We start from the raw sequence: 26,589 nt of genomic DNA on the forward strand, positions 1-26,589 counted from the left end.
CTTCACCTCGCTCAAAATTATCTCAGCCTGCCTCGTCTTCTTGTTGAGCTGTAGTTGCTGGATATGCCGTGCGCCGACAGCGAAGGCCGTCAGCCTAGCCCTGTTGTCCTTGAAGTCCCTCTCAAGCTCTTAAGCAGCAGCAAACCTTTGCCGTTGAAGATCAGAAATTTGACGCTGGAGGTTGGAGATCCGATGGTCAAACTTAGTTAGCTGTGCTTTCTTGGCTTTTATTACCTCCACTTCCGCTTGACCGGCCTCATGCGCGACCTTGGCCGCCTTCAAGTCATCCTCGACCCGAAGAGCTTGTTCGAAAATGTTGAAGTGCCGCCGAGTCCGCTCCAGAAGGTCGGTAAGGTAGGAGATGTTCTCCGTGGTCAGGTAACCGCCGCTGGTGAGGTCGTTTAGACACTCCCCAACGGAGTCGAGACCCTTGCATTGGAGGATTTGAGAGGCGGAGAGGGACAGGAGTTCGTGCAGTTTAACAAGAGCTTGGGCCTCGGGCACGATCTCCGCTGATTGGGCAGGAGCAGCAGAGGAGTCGGCCTCACCAATCGTACTCTGAAGGAGATCGTCGAGCTCTACTTCCCATGAAGGCTGCACATAGAGGAAAATTTGTGAAGGAAATTAAGACATCATATTGGAATACACAACAGAGGGATTGTTTTTAGACCTGCCGGGAGAAGACTTCGGCCATGCCCTCTGGGTCATTGCTCGAACCCAGGGAACTTAATGGCAGAGCCCAATGCCTTATACAACTTCTCAATTCACGTAGCCGATCGAGGTTATCTACATTTGATGGCCACGATGGTGGCCAGGAAATATAAACAACGCCTGTGGGCGCATAGAATTGTCGGTGAAATGAACGTTCGGGCACCTGAGATTTAGTAGTTCTTTAAGAACATGTGTCACGATAAAATCAACACAAAGGAAATAAGACTTACAAAGGCTGATGAGACTTTTTGAGGAGGAATGGAAAGGTCTTCATCTTGCGGATGGAGCGGCGTTTCGACCGTCGCCTCAGGATCGGCCAGTAGCCTCTTTCCACGATCCGCCGTTGGGGGATGCGGTTAAACGGCCACCTCGACTACTGGAGGAGGATGAACGGGAAGCGAGTTGGCAGGTCGAGGGCGACGCTTCAGCGGGACCTCGTCACTCTCGCTCTCGACATCCTAAGAAAACCTTTGTTACGACTAGAAGGCTAAATAAACAAAAGGATGGCAGTAGAATTATACCTTCTCCAGAATGACCATCGTTCGCTGGGTGGAGGGTGCTTCGACAGGTGCGGCCGTCTTCCCCACAGCAGGCGCCATGACCGGCTCCAAAGCTGGAGCTGATACGACGACTGGATCGACCATAGCCTCAGCCAGAGAGACGGCTAGATGAAGGGGGTTTGTTGAAGCTGGGGTAGCCAGGACAAAAGGAGAGCAGGCAGGTGCAGTTGTCCTTGTGGTGTCACTAGGAACAACATGAATGTCCCGGTCGCCTTTCTTCACCAAATTCTTGACGCGTTTGAAAAGACGAGGAGCGTCATCCTCCAGCTCGACTTCTTGGTGAGGACGTTTGGCAGATACTGTCCGCTCCGTGGCAATGGTCCTCTTCGTGAGAAGCAATTTTTTAGTCCTCACCACCGCGGCGACTGCTTCCACCTTTCTCGACACACGACCTCCTGAAAAAAGCAAAGTGATTAATAAGATAGGGCAAGTAATTGAAGTACAAAGAGCGAAAGGACAATATACCTTGGGTCGACTCATTGGGTTGGGCCGCAGGAGCTAGTTTGGGCCGGTCGCCAAAGACTCTGCTTACCACGTCTTCAGCCGAGACTCCGAAGAAGTCGCTGATGTACTCATCCCACCAGTCCCCGAAGGTATCGGTACCCAGGGATCCAGGAACCGTCGGCCGAAGCTGGAATTTCTTACACTTATCTTGAAACTCCTGCTCCGTTGTCTTACATTCCCTCTCGGAGGAACCAGAAAAACCCCTCGACTTAAGAGGGAATGAGAGGCAAGCAGGGGTACAGGGCAACCTTGGAGGTAGCCAAACTGCCGGGCGACGAAGTGGGGATGATATACATCCCAGCTGGCTCGGCGGGCTGAAGGAAGATTTGTTAAAAACATGTTCATTTAAGCAACATCAATAGCATGCAATTAACAATTAAAGGCGGAATCATGCTTTTATGCACTTAAAAAAAAAACATTTAACCATGAAATTCAAAGCCTAGTAGATAGGTGAACCAAGAATCAACTCAAAACAAAGTGAGTTGAGAAATCAATACCTTTGTAGATTCCTCTTTGCATAAGCAAAGGCTAATCACCCAAAGAGAGGGCCTTCATTCCTTGCATCTTAGATCCATGGATTTGGATGGATGAAAGGTCTCTCCAAGTTCCCAAAATTGAGAACCTCTAATTATTCATCACCAAGGCATAATGAAGAAGAAATGAGTGACCTTGGAGGAGTTTGATTGCTAGATGATCCCTCCAAGGTGGCCTAAATTTTAGAGAGAAAAGAGAGCTTGTGTTCTCATCTTTTCCCCAAAAATTACCATATGTAAATTTTAGGCTATAAAGTCCTTTATATAGTCCCTTCAAATAAGTGACCTAATGGACCAAAAGCCCTATTCTTCTAACATGGCAAGCCTATAGGGTTTATTGGGCTTTCAAGCCCTTTGTTTATTCAAGTTGTCATACAACTTGAGTTAATGGGCTTGACATTCAAATCCCATTGGGCCTTGCAGCCCAAAACTAACCCGAGGTCTTTAACGAACTTATTCGTTTGATTAATTAACATATTAATTAATCCTAGCCTTAGATAAATAATTAAACCATTTAATTATTCTTACTCATCTCCGTTGTTTCTTCAAACTCTACCTTACTCGGTGAACGATCCATTAGGTTCCTTTTAGCGAGGCAGTGGGCGATTAAAACTCTTTCTAATCGATTGTGAATTGAAACTTACTTTCAATTCTCCCGTTAGTGATAATACACTTTTAGGGCTTCCACAAACCATGGTTGATGCCTAGCAGCATGTCATGGTTACCCAAGCTAATCAGAAGAGGTGGAGAACCTATTCAGTTTTAGGATTACAAATGCAATACGGTCTTTCTCTAATACAATACTCTTGACCACATTGTTTGGTTTGATAGTTTATTCATGTCTACTATCCAATATGAGTCTTGTGCTTATATGATTACCTTGAATGTGATTTGGAACACATTCCTAAATCTCATTCATACTTTGGCCAAAGATTCTTAATCATATCATAGAGTATTTTCCCTCAAACAGTTTGAAGGTTAGAGATCCCTTGTTGCGCATTCACTTGCCTCCATGGCTAAGTGGCTTAACCCCAACGATGCCATGGACACCCTCCTGATGGAGTGACTTTGACATAATCAAAGATTAAGGACCTAACCACAAGACAATTGTGATGCCTCAGGTCAAAAGACTAATTTGCATTATCCCAACCATGAGTTCTCATGTGACATGAATATGAGAACTCTTCGTTGATCGTGTTCAGTGAACTCATTCTCTATTGAGCACCTACGTACTTGTCTTGATGTCACACACACCAATGACTCGAGACTAGTCACTCTCCCTGAGAGAAGACATAGCACGTACTGATCTTAACGGACTGTCAATGCCCAATTGACAATCCTATGATCAGGAACGTTTAGGATGTGTCAACGAAAGAATGGTCTCATGAATCTAACTTCTTTATATCGCATTCTTCCAATCACATATTCCTTGGACTTATCGTTTAAGCATATAACATTTATATGAGATGGCTCAAACAATAATCTTTGCCCTTTACATTTAAACTACATTAGTTTGAAATGTCCGTAAAGTATCATCATATGATTGGTTTTAGGGCACATTTCCAACACGGGCATCGCAACCAACGGAGAGGTCGCGAGCCAATATAAATGACCCCCAATGGTGACGAAGATCAACATCTTCAGTCTCGGCCCACGCGGCCGTTGGAAGCCTGATTGAGGCAGGGTACGTCTGGCGCCAGCACACCAGAAACTCGTCGTCAGAGAGGACGTCGAGATTAAAGAAGTGCTTGAGGACCTCGTCGGCCCGGTGAGGAGGCGCCGGTCGAGAGGCTAGTTGAGGGCCGAGCGCGGTCGAACGCTAGAAAGCAGGAACCTCAGGAAGGGTGGAAAAGCAAACCTACAGCCAGAGTTGGAATACCCAGAGGGGTCCGTTCTGGTACGGGTCGATTCGGTTGATGGTCGTCTCGGCCAAGCAGCGGAAGAGATTAGCCAGGATAGCCGGGCTAAGCGCCAAGGAGTGACCACTAGCCAGGGCTTGGGCCACCGGCATATTCTCTACCAGGCATTTGTTCGACCTGGTACAACAAATGAATTTGTTATACCAGTAGAAAAGGAAGGCTTTATGTTCTTCCCTTCGTAGGCTCTCCTCGCCTCGGCCGGCGAAGTGGAGAATGAGAGTGTTATAATTGAAGAAGTTCTTGTGGAGCTTCTGAACTTCTTCTTTCGAAGGCTCCCGATCGCCCTGGCTGAGTGTCTCGACGGCCCGTTCGTCGAACAACGTTTTTAGGTCAAGGAGCGAGGGGCATCCGGAAGGGGCAGCATCAATTGAGAGACCAGATGGAGAAGTCCCAAGGATGGCCGAGATGTCGAGGACTGTGGGGCCAAAAGGGCCGAAAGGAAGGATCATGGTGTTGGTAGCCGAACACCATAAACTCAGGGCCGCCATGAGCAGTTCTCTATCCATGGTAATCTCCATGGTCGAGAGCATAATGGCATCATAGATGCCGATAGCTTTCCACTCTTTGCCGAAGAACGCCCTTATTCGGTCAACCCAGGCGGCCCAGGCTGCAGTGGTCGAAGGCCAGGCTCCTTGAGAAGGTTGATGATGCACGACGGTATTACATCTTTGAATAATGGACCCAGAATCTGGTGAGTAATGGCTAGGTCATTTTGCGAAGCGTAGCGTCTTGATGGCACTCCAATCGATGAAGTCCTTGCATTTATTGCACTCATCAGAAAGCTTTGAAATAAAGGAGGCCATTGGTAAAGAAGAGAGAATGTGGGGTTAAAAGAGGAGGTTGCAGAGAGATGAACTCGGGGGCTTTGTTTAAGCAGGCAGGAATGGCAAAGGGGAAGATTTTGAAATTTCTGAAGGCGTGGGATGCAAATGGTAGAAATTTAGGTATTTATAGGCTTTTCAGAAGGAAGATCAAACGTTTGGTATTCGAAAAGCACTAATTCGAATTGGGGGGAAATTTAACCGAGAAAAGGTCCCAATCATTTCGGATATTTTGGGAACCTGCGAGGATAGGATCGAGATTTTCGAGGATCTAGGACGCACGATTGCATGCGGCGGCGGTTTTAATGCATTAATGAGGAAGAGATGCTTCGGTGGGTGCACATTTTCGAGGGCCATGATTGAAAATTGTTAGGATTAGCAGAGAGTCGACACGTGGCTGCACGGCGGGAGTAACAAGGATGGTGCAATCATATCTCATAAATATGCAGTGATGGTTATCAAGAAAAGCGAAGTTCAAAAAAAAAAAAAAAAAAACAAAAGATGGTTCCGCTTTTTCAAGGTCGAAGCCCGACCAAAGGTCAACAGTCGGTGACCTCAGAAGCGAGGGGGCAGTGTTTGGGCCTAAAATAATATTGTTGGGCCGAGCATATAGTTAGGCTCGGCCCAAAGCTATGTCAACTATTATGGGTTGCCTGATAGATTCTGGGCCAGTTAGCAGGGGTGGTCGAGTCCTATCCTAAGAAGGGATAATTCAAATAAACAAAAAGGTCGAGAAAGTTATGGTGCAACCAGGATTCCCGGTCAGCGAAGAATAAGGCCTCGGAAGAGGGGAAAGTTCAAAATCCTAATGGAAGTGGGTTTGTTCGAAGCAAAGTTGGAGCGGGACAAGGACTCCTAATCCAGATAAGGGTGCAATTCGGTCTCAAGGAATGGGGGCTATAAATACAAGAAATTATGCGATGCAGAGGACGTTCGATTCAACATACAATTGCCCTGCGCAAAGCCTCTCATATTTCTTGAGATTTTTTCCTTTTCTTTTTCGCCAACACACCTTCAGTTTGGATAAACAGCACTGTGGAAGCACCCGACAAACATCTTCAGTTTGGATAAACAGCACTGTCGCCATAGAATCAGCCGACTGAGGAGCATCTTTAGTTTGGATAAACAGCACTGCGTCGAGGCCGACTGGTTACCTATCCAAGTCTCGGCCGAGAAGGGTTTTCGAATCCTTGTTGGCAGAGGTCATCTTGTTAGCTCTCTTGGCATAGCAAGGTGTCACGAGTTCGTTATTCGGCGTGCTGGACGCCGAATGATTTTATGATTGGATACTCACAAGTGAGTTTCAGAGTTCGGCATTCTGACGGCCGAACTACATTCACCATCAAGACCTACATCACCTTTGAGTACTTGTGTCCGTATAGTCTGGTGTCGATTTGACGTGCTTATACTCTTACGAATATAATCACAGTGATCGAATCGGGCGCCGACAATTTGTGAACTTCGTAGAACTGGCAGCGTTGTCTTCAGGCTCCAGAACCCAAAGACCGAGAATGTTCTTTCCTCGGTCGCAATCGCAAGATAAAGAAGTCAACAACGCGCTCGACGCGACGTCAACGAATTTTACTTCTCGGCCGAGCTCGGCTGACGAGTTGGCACGGCCCGCATTCAGCCGAAGGACGTAGTTAGCTTATTAATACTCGGCTTGCGCGCCACGTAGGTTTTGTAATTTTTAGGGTCAACAGTGTCACAAATTAACTTCTATTACACTATCACAATGTAATATTGTTCTAATCAGCTATAAAAAAAATTTAATAAGATTAAGGCCGCATCAAAATTGACAATCATAAACATATCATTTATACTTTTGATCTATACTAAAAGGTTTCTTCTTGGTTAAAGCTTCAGTAGTGAATTTGTTATAAATGCGACTTGTTAGTCTAAATTAATGAATACCAATGTTTGATTTCAATCTAGGTTCAAAACTTATAAGATCGTTTCAGGATTAAATCCGTCAAAACTTCATTGTCAAAAAACAATTAAAACGTCATTTTGGACGACATCACAAACCGTTAGTTAATTGAACATTTTTGCGCCCGATAACAGGGGATAGATGAACAGTTTTTCTAGAGTTTAATTATGTCAAGGGGGATTACTAATTATGCAAAATTGCAACTTGCATTCCAATACCATATCCAACCTTTGAGTTAAAATATAAATTTTTTAACTCAAAAAATTTAGGTTTTAACCCAGTAATAATTTTTCTGCTCCAATCTTCTTAGGTTAAACTTTTAGTTATTAAAGAATGAATTAATTTTTTTTAAATAACTTTAAAAAAAAATTATGTAGACTATCGTAATTTAATTTTATGAATATTTTAAATTAAAAATATTTAGATTCTGATAAATATTGAAAAATCACTAAACCGATACCATGAAACTCGTGGAACTCTATGAAAGAATATGAAACACATGAAAGATTTTTTTATAAATTATTTTAGCTATAGGATTTGATTTTAGATCATTTGAATTTTTTTTTTTTTTTTTTTTACCCTTGGTTTTGATCTTTTTTTTTTTTTTTAATACATTGATATTTTGATCTTATATAACATCTCACATCGATCAACGGAGAGGGGGCGATGTGGCTTATATCTACATGCCCACCTCCATATAGTACAAGACTTTTTGGGAATTCATTGGCTTCGGGTTCCATCGGAACTTTAAAGTTAAGCAAGTTCGGGCAAGAGCAATCCTAGAATGAGTGACTCACTAGGAAGTTCTCGTGTGAGTTCATAGAAACAAAACCGTGAGGGCGTGGTTGGGGCCCAAAGCAGACAATATCGTGCTACGGCAGAGCTGAGACTGGAATGGATATGACAACCAGCATAGCTCGATTTGAAGTCCTAGTGGACAATCCAGGTCGGGGGTGTGTCAGAATGGTATCAGAGCCACTCTGTCGTGTGGTGCGAGTGTGCTGACGAGGACATTGGGTCTCTAAGGGGGTGGATTGTAACATCTCGCATTGACCAACGGAGAGGGGGTGATGAGCCTTATATTTACATGCCCACCTCCATATAGTACGAGGTCTTTTGGGAAATCACTGGCTTCGTGTTCCATCGGAATTTCCGAGGATGGGTGAACACTAGGAAGTTCAGACGAGTTCAGGCGAGAGCATTCCCAGGATGGGTGATCACTAGGAAGTTCTCGCGTGAGTTCCGAGAAACAAAACCGTGAGGGCATGGCCGGGACCCAAAGCGTCGTGTTACGGTGAAGCCGGTTTGGGATGTGACAACATTAGTTATTTGATTCAATGAATTTATAAATATAATACTAAACAAAATACACACATATGGTGGACGGCGATCCACTAATCCAGCGAGAATTCTGGCCTAATTTGTCCCAATAATAAGTTTTGGGTTAAAACGGTTCAATGATTGAAACAAGTTGAGGGATAAGTTTAGATTTAAAATTTGAGTTTTAGTCGAAAAAATTAGAATAGGTTTAAGAAAAAATCCAACACAATAAACTACAATAAGTGTAGAGAAATAATTAAACAAACAAGGAACTCCCCAATTAAAGCAACATCAACGTGCAAATTTAATCAAAAGATCAACAGAATCATAACGTCGAAATTAATCGCGGCGGCAACACACGTTTTTTCTGCGTCTTGAACGAAGTCGGTTTCACGGCATCGTGAGAAAAAAAACCAACGGTCACATTTTTATTAAAACCGATCCACCCCTGTTACCCACCGACATCTCTCAACACTCTCACCGCCACAAACTCAACCCTCCATTTTCCCACGGCCTCCCTCCAAATATCCCCCACCAAAATTACACTCTAATTCGTATCAACATTCAGATTCACTACATATATTTTTCCGGGCTTTTAGAAAAAAAACCCAATTTATATTTTCGTCAAATTCAAATTCAAAAAAAAAAAAATTTGGGGATTTGATGATTTTGCGAGACATGCAAGCCAAGTCACTGCAATGGGAGGCGTCTCCGGGGCTCCGGGTCGGGCTCAAAACGCCGCCGTCGTCCTCGTCCTGGTCGCAGCTGGCAGTCGTGAACTTGCGCGGTGGCGCTTCTGTAAATAGCTTGAAAGCCAGAGGTTTGTTTGTAGTAAAGGCCATGGAGGTGGAGGGTTCCAAAACAGCGAGTCTGAATGGGCACGCCGGGAGCTCAGGTACTGGGTTATTTCCTGAGTTGCGCATAAACCCATTTGCAATTTACCATGTAGATTTGAAATTTTTAAGCTTTTATTTGAATTTGTTTTTTATTTCTTGTTGAATAGATAAAAATGGGAGCTTGTTGTCTTCGGTTGGAAATTCAACCAATATTAAGTGGCATGAGTGCTCATTGAACAAAACTGACAGGCAGAAGTTGCTTAAACAAAAGGGCTGTGTCATTTGGATCACCGGTCTCAGCGGTTCAGGTTGGTATTTTCTTAATTCAAAGTTGTATATACATATATACATGCCTACATACATGTAAATGTATATATAATGCGGGCGTATTCATGGCACCAATTTTTTCCACAATTTTTTAAATACGTTTTTTGTGGAGTCCACTCCGTATTGTATTTTAATGATCTGAACCTTATATCTTTTAGAACATTATTTGTAGATTATCCTTGCAAAAAATAAATTAGACAAATCCAAAACCCTTATGACACGCATTTGTAGTGAAGAAAATGGACGAATACAGTTTTACAAAGAGATCCTGAACCCTTAATGCAACGGTCATATGATTTCAGATGTGGGTGATTTTGGTGGATATGATCTATGAAGGATGGCCTAAAAGATAGATGGATTGGTAGTCTAACAACACCTATACCCATCTGGCAATGTGCCGATAGAAAGTTGCTCATTACTTGTGTATTATTAATTTTGTTTGTCAGGGAAGAGCACGGTGGCATGTGCTTTGGGTGGGAGTTTGTACCGCAGGGGGAAGTTGTCGTACATTCTTGATGGGGACAATGTCAGGCATGGCTTGAATCGTGACCTTAGTTTTAAAGCAGAAGATCGTGCAGAGAACATTCGGAGGATTGGTATGTCTATGCCTCCTTTTAGCTTAACTAGGCCCTTTTTTAGATCAACTGTGGCTGTCGACTTCATTATATAATCATGAAGCATTGGCTTTGGTTTTGTATTCAGGTGAGGTGGCGAAATTGTTTGCTGATGCTGGAGTTATTTGTATTGCTAGCTTGATTTCTCCTTATAGAAAGGATCGTGATTCCTGCCGTGCAATGCTACCTGCTGGAGATTTTATTGAGGTTGGTATTTTCACTGGTTCTTAAACAGATGACTGTTTTTCAAGTTTCAACTCTGAGCTTTGTGCATATGTTTCAAATAATTCTGGAAGAAGTTCTCAGTAAAGCGAACTTGTTTTGTGAAAGGTGTTCATGGACGTTCCACTTCAAGTTTGTGAAGCTAGAGACCCGAAAGGCCTATATAAGCTTGCACGTGCAGGGAAGATCAAAGGTATAAGCAAACTACTATCTCGGTTTTTGGTTACCGAATTGAGTCTTCTTTATTTTAACAGCCTGCTTAAGGTACTACTGCTAATATAATATTTATGTTGATAATTCTTTTTCCCGTGCAATACAATAAACATTGTGAATCTTATTATTGTTTCTGAAACTTCTGTTTAAACAATCACTTGGAAAATTCTTATCTGGGATGCAAACCTGTGGATGTGGGTGTGAATCCGTGAATCTTCTTCCCTTGTTCATTGACATGTATACTTTTGATGTTAGTAAATTTCAACATCTCATATATGGCCCCTTAAGTGTGACTCTATTGCTTATTAAACTCTGGACATTTTGTATGTTGAGTTTTATTTAAATGTGTAGGTATGCCAATCCCACTATCCATATTCAGAAGCACCGCATATTTTCATTTCAAATGGCCATATTATCTATCACTTAGACAGTTTCCTAGTCCAAAATGCTGATCATTACTTATACCGTGTCAATCTGGCATTGCAGGTTTTACCGGGATTGATGATCCATATGAGCCACCACTAAATTGTGAGGTATGTACACTATCTAGAGAAAAGCAGAATACACCTTTGAAGTTAAAGTTGAACAGGTGATTGTACATACAGACTGCACATATCATATATACATAAATGTTTCTCATGCTAAAGAGCAATACACATAACGTCATGTTAGCTGGGGAATATCTACTTAAAGATAAAATAGTTAAACGCAATCCAGAAGAAAATATTTTCTACATCAAGAACTTGAATTTGAGATAAATTAGTCGCTTTAAATTGCATGCGACCATATGCAGACTAAAATGAATGATGATCTGGTGCAAACTTGGGGGTGACATGTATGATGTAACTACGGCTGCACACAAACTTAATTCACCTGTTGTTACATTTTCCTTTTTGGCCTATACTGTGCTTGATGTTATTGTTTTATAAATTTATTCCAAATACGAAAGCAGAATTTCTCATTTGTTGTTTTTTCATCCTTTATCTGGCTTCAGATAGTATTAACACATAAAGGAGGAGCGTGTCCTTCCCCATGTGAGATGGCCGAAGAAGTGGTTTCTTATTTGGAAGATCAGGGTTTCCTCCAAGCATAAGAAGTTGGTGGAACCCTTCCTTGAACTGTCAAAACTTTGAGCTCTACTGCAGATGTGGTGAAGATAGTTTCTAGCGCGCCGGGTGGATGCTATGCATCTTGCATTACAGATAAGATGCAGAAATTGATGCAATATTCCTGTAAACGCATTAGTTAATTGCTTGATTAATTTGTGCCAAATCTTCTTTATCTTTGATGTTAGTTTGAATTGTGGTCTCCTCATTGTAAATGATAGAGTGGAGAGTTTCTTGGTCAGATTATATTTTGTTTCGAGTTGGATGTGTTTGTATCATCTCGTGGCGTTTTTACGTGCATGCGTTTGAATATTATTGTAGTTACAAACTGCTGCTAAACTCTTTGTACTAGATCTAATATGTAACCAAATACTTGGGGGAAAAGAAGGCCAGAAGAGCTCCTCTCTATAGACGATGTAAGATGAAGAAGAATTTACTTAGAATTGGATACCTTATTGGTTTGTGTTCTTTACAAAGTATCCATGAGTTTAAAGACCGAAAAGAAAACAGCGAGAAACAAAACAGAGGTTTTTGTTACTGGCCCTTGCCTTTGGCATATGCTATTATTAGTGATTTAGATAATTTAGTAAAAAGAAACAAAAGCAGAGGTACATTAGAATACCTTCTCTTTCTTGTTTGTAACACTTCTCGTAATTTATCATCATTGCGGTGCCAATCGGATCCAAGACTAGGTGGACTTTAGATGTAACACAAAGCCAACAAGTTACTAGATGACCGCAGGTAAAGCCTCTTAAGTTATTATAATTAAGCCTTTAAATACACGATCTGGATCTTGATCTTAATTGTGAATCCCAAAAGAGGGAAAAATACTCATAAAGAACTAGAGGAAAAATGAAAAACCCCCTTAAGAACCAACCCACCTCATCACCTAACGTCCCCCAACCATAAGGCCATAGGCCACACTAAGATTAGACTTGACAATTTTTTACACGATCCGTGAATACGACATGTAAACGACACGAAAATAACAGGTTACGGGTCGACATGATAACTACTCAGGTCATTATTCGGGTCACACGATAAGAACCCGTTAATATTGGGTCCTTAATAGGTTTACATGAGAGTGACACGCGGGTAATCCGTTTCGACATATTAAGAAAATGTTGTTTTGATGATTTTAATTTTTGAAACTAATAAAAACAATTTACTATAAAACAATTTTTGAAAGTTAAGCATATCATATAGGTCCCATAACTTATTTTACCAAAAAAATGATTCAGCGATCTAATTTTCACTGAAGTGATAGTTCAGAGACTAAAACAGCACTTCATCCTATCATATATGAAGATACTATGGCAATATATAAAATGTTGCCTTTGGATCTTGAAAATTAAATGTTATCACTCCTCAATAAATTATCTAGTTTTCTTTTTACAATATGATATTCTAATCATTCTAACTTATAAAAAAAAAAAAAAAAAAAATTCAAACTTAGATGCAAGGGGCATATACACTAATATGGCCAACATTGTGGTGGAAAGGGAAAATAATGAATTCTTTTGATTGGGCACAAATTATCTCCTAGAAGTGAGTTTTGGCTATATATTTTGAGACATAAAAACAAGAATGATAAATCTATTAAAAATAAAATTCTTGTTAGAAAAGAAACTCTTACTGAAAAAGCTCATAGGTCCGGAGACTCTCTTAACATGGGACTCTTCATGGACATTCTGTCACCTCACAATTTAACTTTAATTTTCATGCCAATATTATAAAACATGGTGCAAAAAAATATGAGGTGGTAAAACGTTCATAGAGAGTCTTACTTTTGAGAGTCTCCTTAATATGCTTAAGCATTATAAACATTTCTCTTATTTTATATATGTCTAAGCATTCCTAGGCATTTAGGATCCAACTCATTGAAGTATAATTTTAATATGCTTACCCATTCAGGTGCGAATCCAACCCATAACCTACTAATCTTTGAGATCGTCGTGAAACCTTCTTAAGATATTGTATTTATTAGTTTTGTATATGATTTAGCCCATGCACAATCCCTCTCTAGCTCTAGTTATATCGGTTGCCAACTATTCTCACTGTTAAATTTCAAACTCCATCTCGCATGCCTAGCTTCTCCAGGCCCTTGCTTTTAGCATGTTCTTATTACTGATCTGATAATGTTAGTAATCCCTTGCCTTTAGCATGTTCTTATTACAGATCTAATAATGTTAGTAATACAGAAATACAAAGCGAACAAGTTACTAGATGGTCGGATCGTAGTATATCAATCATCAACTCGATGTCAGACTGTTAGTCAAATTCAAGACGTGCTGGACTTTGGGTGTAACACAAGTTAAGAAGTTACTAGATGACCGAATCCTAGTATATCGATGATTCAAAAGAATTTAATGAGCATAAATGTTGCGTTAAACGTTGTCTCGAATGAAGGTTGGCTAAAAATATTGACAAAAGTTTGTTGACTATATTGGAGATGCTGATTGAAGTTGTGCGCGCTGGCAGTCTCGAACCCAGGCCACCGGACTGAAAGTATCACAAAATCAACATGATACGGGGCTGGAAGGGCTCCCGTTTGGTCTCTTGATTGGGTGTTAACTATTTAAATTTTGAAACCCTGTTTTCTTTTGCTAATTAAAAACATATTAAAGAGAGCGAGGGGGGTAATGAATGACCCCATGGCTCGCAAGACTTATTTAGAAAACATAAGAACAAGAAGGCATTATGATTACGAATACAATAACAAAAATTGACTGAAAAGAAATTAAATTATCTAGGATTAGGGAGTCTTCAACTTTCAACAAACGGAAGTGTTCCAGCAATGATTTGCTCAAAATGAAACGTGTATATTGTGAAAGCAGAGACTGCCTATATATAATGAAAAGACTTCCACTAATCTGGTCTATTATTGATTAGTGGGGATTTGCCAAATCATAGGATAACATAAGAGTCCTAATTGATATTGATTTCTTGTCTAATCAAATAAGGCATCATGATTAGTTGCACAGCAATTAACTTGTTGACCAAGTTAACTGATTGCTAAGAAATTAGTAAATCATATTCATTGATATTCACAATCTTGCATGGTTACCATCTTAGCTGAAGGCTGTATTTATATGGTGATTAGGGGATAAAAAATTAATGATTTTGACAAAAAGAGACTAACTTGCTTTAGGAACAAACGTTGGCTCAATGAATGGTGTTTCAAAACTTGAATGTTGTTTTGATATCCCAAAAACTGTCTTTCGTCGGGTGATTACCAAACATCAATGCATGAAAACTAATGAATATTTCCACAAAAAAGGAGTAATTGCGAAAGTAGTAGTAAAAAACAGAGGTATTTTGGGACACCTCATTTTGCTTTGAATTAAGGTCTCCAAATATAGTCAATAGAGGTGTCAACTGTTAAGGATTGGATGGATTTGGATTGGATTGCTGCCAGTCTCGAACCCAGAACGACCTGGATTGTCAATGTAGCACAAAACCGACTTGACACAAGAGACCGGCTTTAAGGTGGCTCAAGTAATTAATATTAATATAATACGCAAGGCAAAAGGACTCCATGGTTCTGGTACAATGAACCGAATCACCTAGACCGGCTTTAAGATGTGTGTTCTAGGATGATTCAGTTCATTGTACAAGTTAGAGTGGTTCGGTTGATCATTTTAAGAGCTTACATGTCAAGATCACATCAATAACTTTTAAGATATCTCTCACACACGCACAAATAATTGTACATTTGAGTGCATTGAATTCATGGATCCACCTTAACACTAAATTATCGCTTTTCCTTCTCCACTTGGGCTAATTCCAAGAGTTTGGAGCACACATATATTGATATTACCAAGTTGTAGAGAAAAATAATTATCATTCATCTATGCTAGAAAATGAAATGTTCTATCACCTTTTCCACATATTTTGATATTACTAAATACTTTTATTTGTCATTTAAATAATGTTAGTAAAACAGTAACAAAATAGAGTTATATTAGAATACCTCAGTTTTTAAAACATTTTTGGTACTTAATCATCATCAGTTGAACTCTACGACTTGCTACACTTTCGATGTAGCACAAAGCCAACAAGTTAGTAAACCATCGGACGGTACTATCCATGTGTTAATGCTCAAACCTGTAGCGTTAGCAAACTTAAATAAATGATTTTAGGTGGGCTAATTAAATGGACTCAAAGATGTAAGTGGTTCAACTCTCAGAATTGACTTCCATTGTGTTGTTCTCAATATATTGATTTCAAAACTATATAGTGCTCGGCCAATATATTTACTTTATTCTCTCCGATTCATCCAACACCATAATAGAGGTTTTTACCCCTTTATATGGGTCTCACCCCCTTGTGGCCTCTCAAACCAACATTTAATGTGCCAACTACTTGTACTAGACTACTCACAGCTTTTCAATTACTTAGCTTGGCCTTTGTCAACGAAGTGACATTCTTGCAGTCGCCTGGCACCGTCTTTTAAGGGCCAAGTTGCCTGAGCATCTTGCTCGGACCTCGATTACTTTGCCTTACCTTGCCGAGCACTGCTGCTATCTTTATGTCTCATTCTAGGCCTTTGTTATTGCCTGCATGTTGTTGAGTAGTCCAAGTAGCATTTGAGTACTTTTGTTCTCAGAGACTTATGCCATAAAACTGCCAACACACCCACGTTCTGTTCTCGATCGATTGGTTTATCATGTGTCTCAGTCGACTTGAGCAATCAAGTCGACCTGCTTTAAACCCCTTGGGCTTTTTGGCTTTTCTTTGGGCTTATGTCTTTGAATGAGTCTAAATGGGCCCAACGTTAGCAAGTCCCCTAACTCTTTGGTCAAGGGCCTTATCTTGATCATGGAGTTGCAATGGTCGATCAGTGCTTCCTGTTGCACTCGACCATCCATTTCTTGTTTCTTTGTGATGTTTTTGAATTAAAATGGGTGTGTTTTACCCTATTTTACGTTAATGTGCAACTAATTGTATTTAAAATCCATTTAAGGGCAAAAGGGCAAGTTGATGCTTGCAGTGGAGAATTAAAGATTGATGGTGATAATGGAGAATTGAAGATTAATGTTAATTTAAAGGTCCAAATAGTGTTTAGAGTTAATTCAAGATGAATATGGATCTTTAGACGATCAATAGTCGAATGTTAAAGAGTAATTTGGATATCTAGCCTGATTTGGAGGTGCAAATAAAGGAAAAAAATGTTCAAAAACTTGGCTTAATGGTTGGGATCTCCTTGCAATCTGATGCAGCTTCTTTTGCATATAAATACTAGGGTTTCACATCATTTTGATACAAGCCCCCTCTTGAGGACGACCACAATTCTCCATCTCCTATCTCTTTGACTTTTGAATCAGAAACAAAACCCTATATCCCTTTATCATCCACTGCCACCAAAGAAACCATGCAGCTGCGTTCTGCTCGAAGGAATTACTTCAGAATTGCTTCAAGGGGTTTCTTCTATTAATTTCACTCTTGATGTTCTTCATATTAAGTTTAACATATATTGTGATTATGTTGTGCTAATTAGGTTCATAGCTAAGGTTTTTGGATGTAACCTTGCAAAACTATTCTTTGTCATATTAAGTTCAAGTGTTCAAGTTTCCAATCTGTTTTCTTGTTTCATTCACTGTTATAGGACCATGATTTTTTAGGGTTAGAGTAAGGCTGATCCGAATACTGCTACCTCAGAAGTTTGGTCATGGGTTCACCAGCTTCGGGCAGAGCTGTATCAGACGAAGCAGGATGCCACCATCATTCTGACTCGGGATGCTAGGCGGAGCCCAAGCGACATCACCGAATGACCATGCTTGTTCCACAAGACACGCGATTTGATTTGGATATGTACTCAATCAAATCCTATAAGTCTTAGAGTCCCTACAATCTAGGAATCCATACTCCTAAGAGGATGCAATATCTACTTACTAAATATCCTCTTGGATTCTACCAATTTAAAACAAGGATTCTATCCTAAAAAGGTCTATCTCTCACGGTAACACCATCTAGGGTTCATCTATTGTAACACAATTTATACACTTGAATTCTCTTACCCACTGCTTGAGTCTCAAATCATTCACTAATTTGACTATCGAAGAGCCTTTGGCCGGCACACACACCCCTCTGGGCCAAGGGTTTGCTTACAGCGATTTATTGTTTTGCATGTTGTTCTAGCCTACACGAATTTGTGCTCAACCACCGGTTTCGAAGGTGCTCATATTTGGTTCCAATGACTATGCTTAATTGATATGTTTTTCTTGATGTTTGATAACCATTAAGATTACTTATTTGGTATTTAATCATCGTTATAGTACACAATGTTGGACATGTGAATGAAGAAGAAACTGCTATATAAAAATCTCGTCATGTGATTTCTTTATCCCGTCATGTGATTTCTTTACTTCTTTGAAGTTTTCTTATTCTTCATGGATTCTTAATTGGTAATCTATGTTGAACATCACAACTAGGTTGCAGATTAAGACTACTAGATCACAACCACACATCAAATCAATGATCATAAATAAGTAAAATGGACCTTAGTTGCAGATTGAAGAGTTGAATACGTTTTGACTTAATGTGCATGGATTTGGCTTATAAGGGTGAAATTGAGATCCTTAGTCTCATTCTCATCGATTTTTAATCAATCTATCTTTCATATTTACATGTTCCTGCATTTTAAATTACTTTTTATGTCAAATAAAATACCAAATTCAATTTGTTAGTTCCATTGTTAAGTTAGGGTTTACATAAAGCCAGTAATCTGTAGAGGTCTAATTAGTCTCTATGGTTCAACACCCTTACTTGTGTCATTATACTATCCTTATTTTTGCATTTGAAAGGAATACAACATGGCACTTAAATGGTTCCTGAAATTGACCCACACCATCAAGATGGTGCCTAAAATTGAAAATTGATCAATGTGGTCCTAGAAATAAGTGCATCAAATCAATGTGGTCCTTCCATCACAATTTTGTCAAAAAATTTTCTATGGGTTAATGTGACCCTCTTATTCCCATCCCCTTCCTTCCCATCCTCTCATACACTAATTTTTGTCTTATTGTCTCTATATAAAAATCAATATAAGATGTTGATGTGGCTTAATCGTAACCGTTCAAGTAGGAGAGGAGGGAAGGGGAGAGAATCCTCCTCCTTGATGTGATACATAAATGGGTCTCTCAAGTCTAATTAAATAAAAAATAAATTAGAAATAGTTTAATAATTAATTAAAAACATTTGTCAATCCAGAAACCAAGTCCGGGAATCACGTATGATCCCAACCCACACTCCTCTACCTCCATCTATAGTAGCCATTGCCGTCTCTTCTCTGAAAAATAAATAAATATATATTCTCAAGACACCTATCTCTACACCCTTCACAAAATTGGATCAGGATCGAGACCACCTTTAGTGATGCCTTGCATTGGCGAGGACTTATGTGACATCACTGTTAACATATCAGTGGTCGACACCCTCACAACCTTAATGTAGGAAAGCTTGTTAGGCACTCCCCTGATGATCTTGGTTATGCAGGGAATGGCGAGCTCTGCTTTGAGATTTTCATTATGCAAAAAGGTATTTTGACAACTCTTTTAATTAATTGTTAAATTATTAAACCCATATCAGTACAGAACAATTATCCTTTTTTTTTTTTTTTAAATAGAATTATGACAAAAGACCACATTTATTTGCGATATCTATTTTCAGGGACTACGTTGGTTGATTTTTAAATTCAGGAATCATCTTAATGGTGTGGGTCAATTTCAAAAATCATTTGTGATAAAAACCTTAAAATGTTGTGAGACCCATTTATGTCTACACAGGGCTTGTGTGTGCACGACAAAACCAACATTCTTCACGCGACCGGCGTTAGATGATCCCTTGGCTCTGGTGAATTCGTTGACGTTGAACAATTCAAACCCTATTTTTACCGTAAAAAAAATCTCAGCTGATTGTAAATTCAGTCAAATTTTTTTGTTGTTGGAGCAAATTCAGTCAGTTAAAAAATACAAAGAAAGTTGCGGCCGAATACTTAAAAAATGAAATAAAAACAGAGGTATTTTAGAATACCTCATTTTTGTTTCTGAGCTCTCAATCTCTCTTCTTCTCTGTCTCTGCCAGTCTCGAACCCAGGACCAGGTGGGTTGTTGTGGAGCTAGCACAAATCCAATCCAATCCAATCCAACCCAACGGGCTACCGAGACTGGCGTTGTTGTCTCCGTAATTAATTTTATTTGTAAGCTCCTTAGTTATTAACCTGTTTGTTTACATTTTAGCTGGTTAAAAACGCATTAATAAGTGATTGTTCATAAAATCTTTGCACTTGCTATTTTATTTTCTACTAATATATGTTCGCTTTTATGTGCAGCTTGGATCGTAGGAGACCAAGTTCGAGTTTACTAATCTGTCAATTGTTTCAAATGTTCTTTATTGCGAGATGTGATGAATTCTATGATAATGCGGCTTCAATTCGTAATGGCAGTCAAAGTTTAGAGTTATGAGTTATTCTAATGTTCTATCTTTGGTGGATGCCTGTGGACATGTTGAAGTACATAGACAAAGAAGTTATAACACTTGGAGCGTTATTCCTTAAAACAGAACGCTGTACACTCTTACTTTTAAGGTTAGAGTTTTCTTTTCATGGTAATTAAACCAATTTCATCAAAAAATCAGGGGATTGGCTCCTTTGTTGATATTGTTCTCATATCAATATAAAATTCAAAAGAGAGATCATTGTTATTTACACTCACAGAAAATCATTATGCATTTTTCATGTAAAAAATGAAAAGTTTTAAAAATGTCATATGAACTTAAACACATTTTATTTATTTATTTGTCATATGAATTAAAATTTTAAACGATCTGTCATGCCAACTTTTCTGAAATCAATAATTTTAAACGACAAATTAATGATTCTGAAAAGTTGGTATGACAAATCGCTTAAATTTTAGTTTATACGACAAATTATTTAAATAAAACCTAAGAAATAATAAAAATAAAATAGAAAAACAAATATTTAAATAAAAGAAATCAAAATAATGACACAAATAAATCTCTCTATGAAAATATTTTGCTTCAATTCTCTGATCTCTGGAAAATCAAACTCCAAGTGTTACATGCTCCGATCTCGGGATACCTACAGGATGGACACGTGACATAAGAAAGTACCTATCTAAGTGTCATGCCTCGTTTTTGAGATATGTCTAAAAACAGACGAATGGTCCAATAGTGTAGTAACTCCACTTTTATCACATGACTGCATCTAATCTTTGTGTTAGACTGCCTACTTACCCTAAGGCAAGATCAAGCTATTCGTAGTTCACCTCTCTATTAAGCTCTGAAGTTTCTCAATGCATACATTGGTAAGAACATAAAGAATTAGTATCACTCAATGGACCTCAACAAGCATGGCTCACTAGATTCCATATTATGTAAGGCAACTATTTAACAACCATGATTGTCATTCATCTTTCACGTTCATTGCACTGTTTTCCAACAATAATTCCACAATCACAACAATAATCGAATCAATGAGTCAAAGATGCACAATATTAACATTTAACTAAGTTAATCAACTATTAAGATCATATATCACTTCACTAAGTTTAGTAAAGCTAACCTCTGTAAGGTTTGGGTTGTTCCGAGAACCTAGTGTGAGTATTTTTGGAACTACAAAAGGATGCTAATGGTGCAAAAAAAATAATAATATATTGAATCACAATTTATAAAAAGAGGACTGTAGACCAAAAAATTATTTTCGAATTTCTGAACTGTAGATCACTAAATTTATTCAATAGACTGGGCCCGATCAGGGTCGGCAGTAGAAGCAAGAAAATACAGTAGTTCAGCCCAAATTTTGGTTGGATGGTTGCGGGCCAAGCACAAGAAAAGCCCAGATTCTGGGTGTTGGCTGAGTGAAAAGGTAAGCCCATTTTTTGGGCTTGGACCACGAGGCGCAACAGGCCCAACGGATTTGGCTACAGGAGTAGGACGGCAAATGTCGTCGTTAAGGGACAGTTGCAAGACGCGGCTTGGCGCTGGATTAGGGTTTTTTTTTTTTTTTTTTTTTTTTTTAGAAAAATTAATAAAAAAATGTTTAAAAATTTTGAATTTTAACGATAAGAAATAAAAGGTAAAGTGAATAGTACACGATTGACTTTTTAGTGTAAAAATGTGATTTTTCATTTAAGTGAACAGGATCAGGAGTTTTTCATTAAAGTTCTTTTTTTAACCTAAAAAAATCGAATTTTGTTTTCCTAAAAGAATCGAATTTTGTATTTTTTTTCTTTGTATTCACAAAATATTGCAAATCAAAATCAATACAATAAAATATTGCGTAAACATGAACAATATTTATAATTGAGCAATATATGGAACATAGCAAATGTATAAAGTAAAAATAAATTCGTTGCTCATGCATGGTGATACTTTAATTCAAAGAAAATAAATGAACAAAATCCTAAAGGGACATGAATTGAGACATTAAGACCGATAATAAACATCAGAATTCTTTCCCAAATTAAGACAGCGTAGAAGAGGAAAGAAATCTTTATACTTACCAAAACGATATGGAATAATTATTTTGTTATTTTTTATGGTAATAATTATTTTTGTTATTATAATACAGAATACGATACGTAATATTAGATTTGGCCATGTACCAAGCAGCATTCATCTTCTCTATAAATACAATCACAACACATTGTTTGCTTCAACTCAGGCCACTGCTTCTCACTCTATAACGTTCTCCCTCGATCTTTCTCGATCTCTCTCCCAACCTTTCTGATCTGCTCGTCAGTTTTTGAACTAGCAATCGACCTACAATGAACATTCGGGGCAACAACATTCTGCTTATGCTGTTATACGCTTTCGCTTTTGCAGGTTTGCTTTGTATTCCTATCATAGTTTTATGAAAAATAATGAGTTTGAGTCATCATAAAGCTTCAGAATGAAGATTAAACACTTACTGGCCCGGTCTCTCACTACGGTTAGTTTTGGTGTTAATGTTGAATTACTTTGGTGGGGCATATTGGCTGAGCCCTCTAGGGAGAATAGCTTCTCTATCACCAATTTTATACAATCGGTTACACCTAAGAGACAGTCGAGGCCAAGACAATTATAAGTCACCCTAAGTAAGGGAACAATACTGTCATTGATGCTGTTGAGCCGTAACTTGTGCCTCAAGGCAATACAGAGCGACCAAAACAGTACTGCTATTGTTTGTGTTTAAACAATATCCAAATTACCTAGCTATGTATTTAAACAATATCAAATTTATTTATTGACAATATTGCCTATGTACTTTAATTTTAATTCATCGCAACATAATACGATTAACAATTAAACAATTGGTTTGTGCTTTACAGGGTTTGACGTGAATGGCTTATCCTATGATTACACGGCCAGTATTGAGGCAAGTTTCCCAACAACTGTTTTGTTAGGTTTACGTAGAGATATCAATTAAATCTAACAAATTTGTTCCCTCTTTTGTTCCCCTTGTTTACAGTGTTTGGCAAAGCCTCACAAACCACAATATCGCGGAGGAATCATTGTAAACCCGGAACTAAATCTTGGCGTGAAAGGATGGTCTACTTTCGGCAATGCAAAAATACAACACCGAGAATCAGAAGGCAACAAATTCATTGTGGCTCATGGTAGAAACCAGCCACATGACAGTATTTCGCAGAAGACGTACTTGCAAAGAAGCAAGCTCTACACGTTCTCTGGTACTTAAACCAATTATTCTTTTTTACTGATTCATGGTATAATTATCAACTAATTACTTAATCGATAATTGTAATAATGTTTCCGGTTCGTGTTGGTGCAGCTTGGATCCAAGTGAGCAGCAGTAGTGCTCCGGTATCAGCAATTTTCAAGACAAGTAGCGGATTTGTACATGTTGGTGCAATTGTAGCTGAATCCGGTTGCTGGTCCATGCTCAAGGGTGGCTTAACCGTCAATGCCTCAGGTCCTGCCGAGCTCTACTTCGAGGTATTTGTTTCTGCTATTTGTATGATATTTACTGATATTTTTTTCTGTTACAAGTAATTAGTATGTTCAATCTTTTATAACTAACAACCATCAAACCTCTTAAATCAGAGCAAGAACACATCTGTTGAGATATTTGTTGATAGCATCTCCTTACAACCATTCACTGAGAAGCAGTGGAATTCTCATCAACAACAAAGCATTGAGAAGGTGAGTTTGATCGGGCCACATAATTACTAGTGAAACAAGGCTAATTAAACGCAAATTAACTAACTATACACTTTTCACAGGTTCGTAAGACGAATGTTAGAATTCAAGCGGTCACCGAGCAAGGAAATCCACTGGAAAATGCAACAATCATCATCCAACAAAAGGCTCCAGGCTTCCCTTTCGGTGTTGCAATCAACAAGAACATCCTCACCAACACAGCCTACCAAAACTGGTTCACTTCAAAGCCTTTCAAAGTCACAACGTTTGAAGACGAAATGAAATGGTACACCACGGAGCCTTCTCAGGGCCAAGAGGACTACTCCGCTGCTGATGCCTTGGTTCAGTTTGCAAAGCAACACCAGATTGCAGTCCGCGGCCACAATGTGTTCTGGGAGGATCCTCATTACCAGGCCGGTTGGCTTAACTCGCTCTCTGGCCAACAATTCTCCGATGCCGCTAACAAGAGGCTCAATTCTATTATGGGGCGATACAAGGGACAAGTCATTGCTTGGGATGTTAGTAACGAAAATTTGCATTTTAACTTCTTTGAGAGTAAGATGGGTGCAACTGCGTCTGCTGAATTTTACAATTGGGCTAGTAAAGCTGATGATACAGCCACATTATTCTTGAATGATTACAATACCATTGAGGAGAGTGGAGATAAAGATTCGATTCCTGCTAAGTACCTTCAGAAGCTGAGAGACATAAAAGGGTTTCCCGGCAACAGTAATGCAAAGATGGCGATTGGTCTCGAGTCACATTTCCAGACTCCTAACATTCCTTACATAAGATCTTCTATTGATACTCTTGCTGGTGCAAATGTGCCAATTTGGATTACAGAATTGGACGTCGTTAGTGGTCCCAATCAGGTAAAATACTGCGCCTCTCCACCTATTGCCAATAATTTGATTTTGCGTTCGATATCAGAGCGAGAAATTTATTCACGTCACATGTGAAGGAACATAGGTATTGACTTTATAAACATAAAAATCACAATTCTGCGGAGTAGTTAGCTTTTCCTTTTTTGGTTATATGTGCAGGCATCATACTTGGAGCAGATTCTAAGGGAGGTGCATTCTCACCCTAAGATTCAAGGCATTGTGATTTGGGCTGCATGGAAACCTTCAGGATGCTACAGAATGTGTTTGACGGATAACAATTTCAAGAACTTGCCCACCGGCGATGTTGTTGACAAGCTCACAAGTGAGTTCGGTTTGACTTCGGGCTTAGCTTCTGGCACGACGAACGCTAATGGTTTCTTCGAGGCCTCGCTTTTCCACGGCGATTACGAAGTGAAAATTACTCACCCCTTGGTCGACTCCCCCTTCGTTCGGGGTTTGAATGTGGCACCAACTACTGAGTCCCAGCAACAATTGCACGTCCAACTTAATGCCTGAAGAATTGTTACGTTTTCTCTTGTTTTTGTAAGCAATTTTGGGTCTGAAAGGTGCAAAAGAAAGACAAAAACAGAGGTATTTTAGAATACCTCATTTTGTTGCAATTATTTTCTTATTTTCTTCTTCTGGTGCCAGTCGAACTGTTGACCCGGTGGGCTTCTTGTGAACACAAAGCCACTAGGCTACAGAGAGACTGGCTGTGTTTGTGTTTCATTTTTTATCTTTGTGTTTTCCAAATTGCTTTAATGGGACGAAAATTGACCATATATTTATGGGTATGACTTTAACGTCTTAGTTGTTGGATTTGATTTTCACAACTATTAGATCTTTTATTTTATCTCAGTCATTCATTTTTCTTACCACTTAGTGCTACATAATTGATATTTAAAAACAAGAGAACATGGATGATAAAAATTCATAATATTTTAAAGATCATTATGGAGTGTGTGCGTGTGTGTATATATATATATATATAAGTAGCACAATATCGTCAGTAGTACTATGATTTAGTGACCTCCAAAAATTTCTTTAGAACGCCAATCGAAGAGTTCTATAGAAAAGTTTTACCTTTTATCTAATGGATGGACGTTGAATCCGATTTTTCTAGAACGGGCTTTGCAAATAATATGTATTTTTTTTCTCTAATTTTTGGAAATTTCTTCAAACGCGAGATTGAAATAATTGACTGATATTGAAATAAAAAATCTAAATAGTTATGAAAATTAAATTTAACTACTAAATATAGTATTGGAGCCAGACCCCTTATACAAACACGAGAGGGTTACAAACTTACAATAAGTCACTTATATTTTGTATAAAAAAAACTATATTTAATCATGAATAGAGAAGACAAAATCAATTGTTTTTCCCTTAACAAGATAAATATATATATAAATCATGAATAGGGAGCACAAAATCAAACGTTTTCCCACAACAAGATATAAAAGACGAAGTAAATTATATATAAAGAGGAATATAGAGCACAAGATCAAATGTTTTTCCCTTAACAAGATACAAAAAAAAAAACAGATATATATATTAATCCTGAACAGAGAGCACAACATCAAATGTTTTTCCCTTAACAAGATACCAAAAAATGGAAAATTAGATTTTAATTCTTAAATTTATATTAATGCCTTTTTTTTAAAGGATATATTAATGCCTTGAACAAGATTCAAGTTTAGTCCCTTAGTTCTACTTAAATGTCAGCATTTTTATTTTTATTTTTGGTAATTTCATAATTTTTTCTTTTTCTAAGTCTACACTAATTTATTATAATATATTTTGGTACAAATATTTAGGTAGACTAACTCATCATATATATATAGGGATAGGATCAAGGGACAAATATTTTGACAAATACTTTTACACTCTTTTTAAGCCTTTAGATTATATGACATCCAAGGATCCTTAT

General features: G+C 38.7%; 2 protein-coding genes across 2 annotated transcripts; both read left to right on the top strand.

Moving 5' to 3' along the window:
- The first annotated feature begins 8,681 nt into the window (after nt 1-8,681).
- Nucleotides 8,682-12,084, top strand: LOC103964457 (adenylyl-sulfate kinase 3). Its single transcript, XM_048574989.1, has 7 exons — nt 8,682-9,193; nt 9,302-9,442; nt 9,908-10,057; nt 10,164-10,282; nt 10,406-10,490; nt 10,997-11,043; nt 11,505-12,084. The coding sequence occupies exons 1-7, from the start codon at nt 8,962-8,964 to the stop codon at nt 11,601-11,603; spliced, it is 873 nt and encodes a 290-aa protein (XP_048430946.1). The 5' UTR covers nt 8,682-8,961; the 3' UTR covers nt 11,604-12,084.
- Nucleotides 12,085-22,958: 10,874 nt separating this feature from the next.
- Nucleotides 22,959-25,383, top strand: LOC103942097 (endo-1,4-beta-xylanase 5-like). Its single transcript, XM_048575100.1, has 6 exons — nt 22,959-22,997; nt 23,087-23,306; nt 23,408-23,571; nt 23,680-23,778; nt 23,859-24,647; nt 24,819-25,383. Exons 1-6 carry the CDS (start codon nt 22,959-22,961, stop codon nt 25,173-25,175), a joined length of 1,668 nt encoding a protein of 555 aa, XP_048431057.1. The 3' UTR covers nt 25,176-25,383.
- The last annotated feature ends 1,206 nt before the right edge of the window (nt 25,384-26,589 follow it).

This window comes from the organism of the source record quoted next, unplaced genomic scaffold, assembly GCF_019419815.1.
Source record: "Pyrus x bretschneideri cultivar Hongxiangsu unplaced genomic scaffold, Pyrus_bretschneideri_v1 Contig77, whole genome shotgun sequence".
Taxonomy (NCBI): Eukaryota; Viridiplantae; Streptophyta; class Magnoliopsida; order Rosales; family Rosaceae; genus Pyrus; species Pyrus x bretschneideri.

Coding starts and splice junctions, on each gene's coding strand:
- LOC103964457 (XM_048574989.1), top strand. CDS start 8,962: ATGATTTTGCGAGACATGCAAGCCAAGTCACTGCAATGGGAGGCGTCT. Junction 10,058..10,163: donor AGAGAACATTCGGAGGATTG/GTATGTCTATGC, acceptor TTTTGTATTCAG/GTGAGGTGGCGAAATTGTTT. Junction 10,283..10,405: donor CTGCTGGAGATTTTATTGAG/GTTGGTATTTTC, acceptor GTTTTGTGAAAG/GTGTTCATGGACGTTCCACT.
- LOC103942097 (XM_048575100.1), top strand. CDS start 22,959: ATGGCTTATCCTATGATTACACGGCCAGTATTGAGGCAA. Junction 22,998..23,086: donor CACGGCCAGTATTGAGGCAA/GTTTCCCAACAA, acceptor CCTTGTTTACAG/TGTTTGGCAAAGCCTCACAA. Junction 23,779..23,858: donor AACAACAAAGCATTGAGAAG/GTGAGTTTGATC, acceptor CACTTTTCACAG/GTTCGTAAGACGAATGTTAG.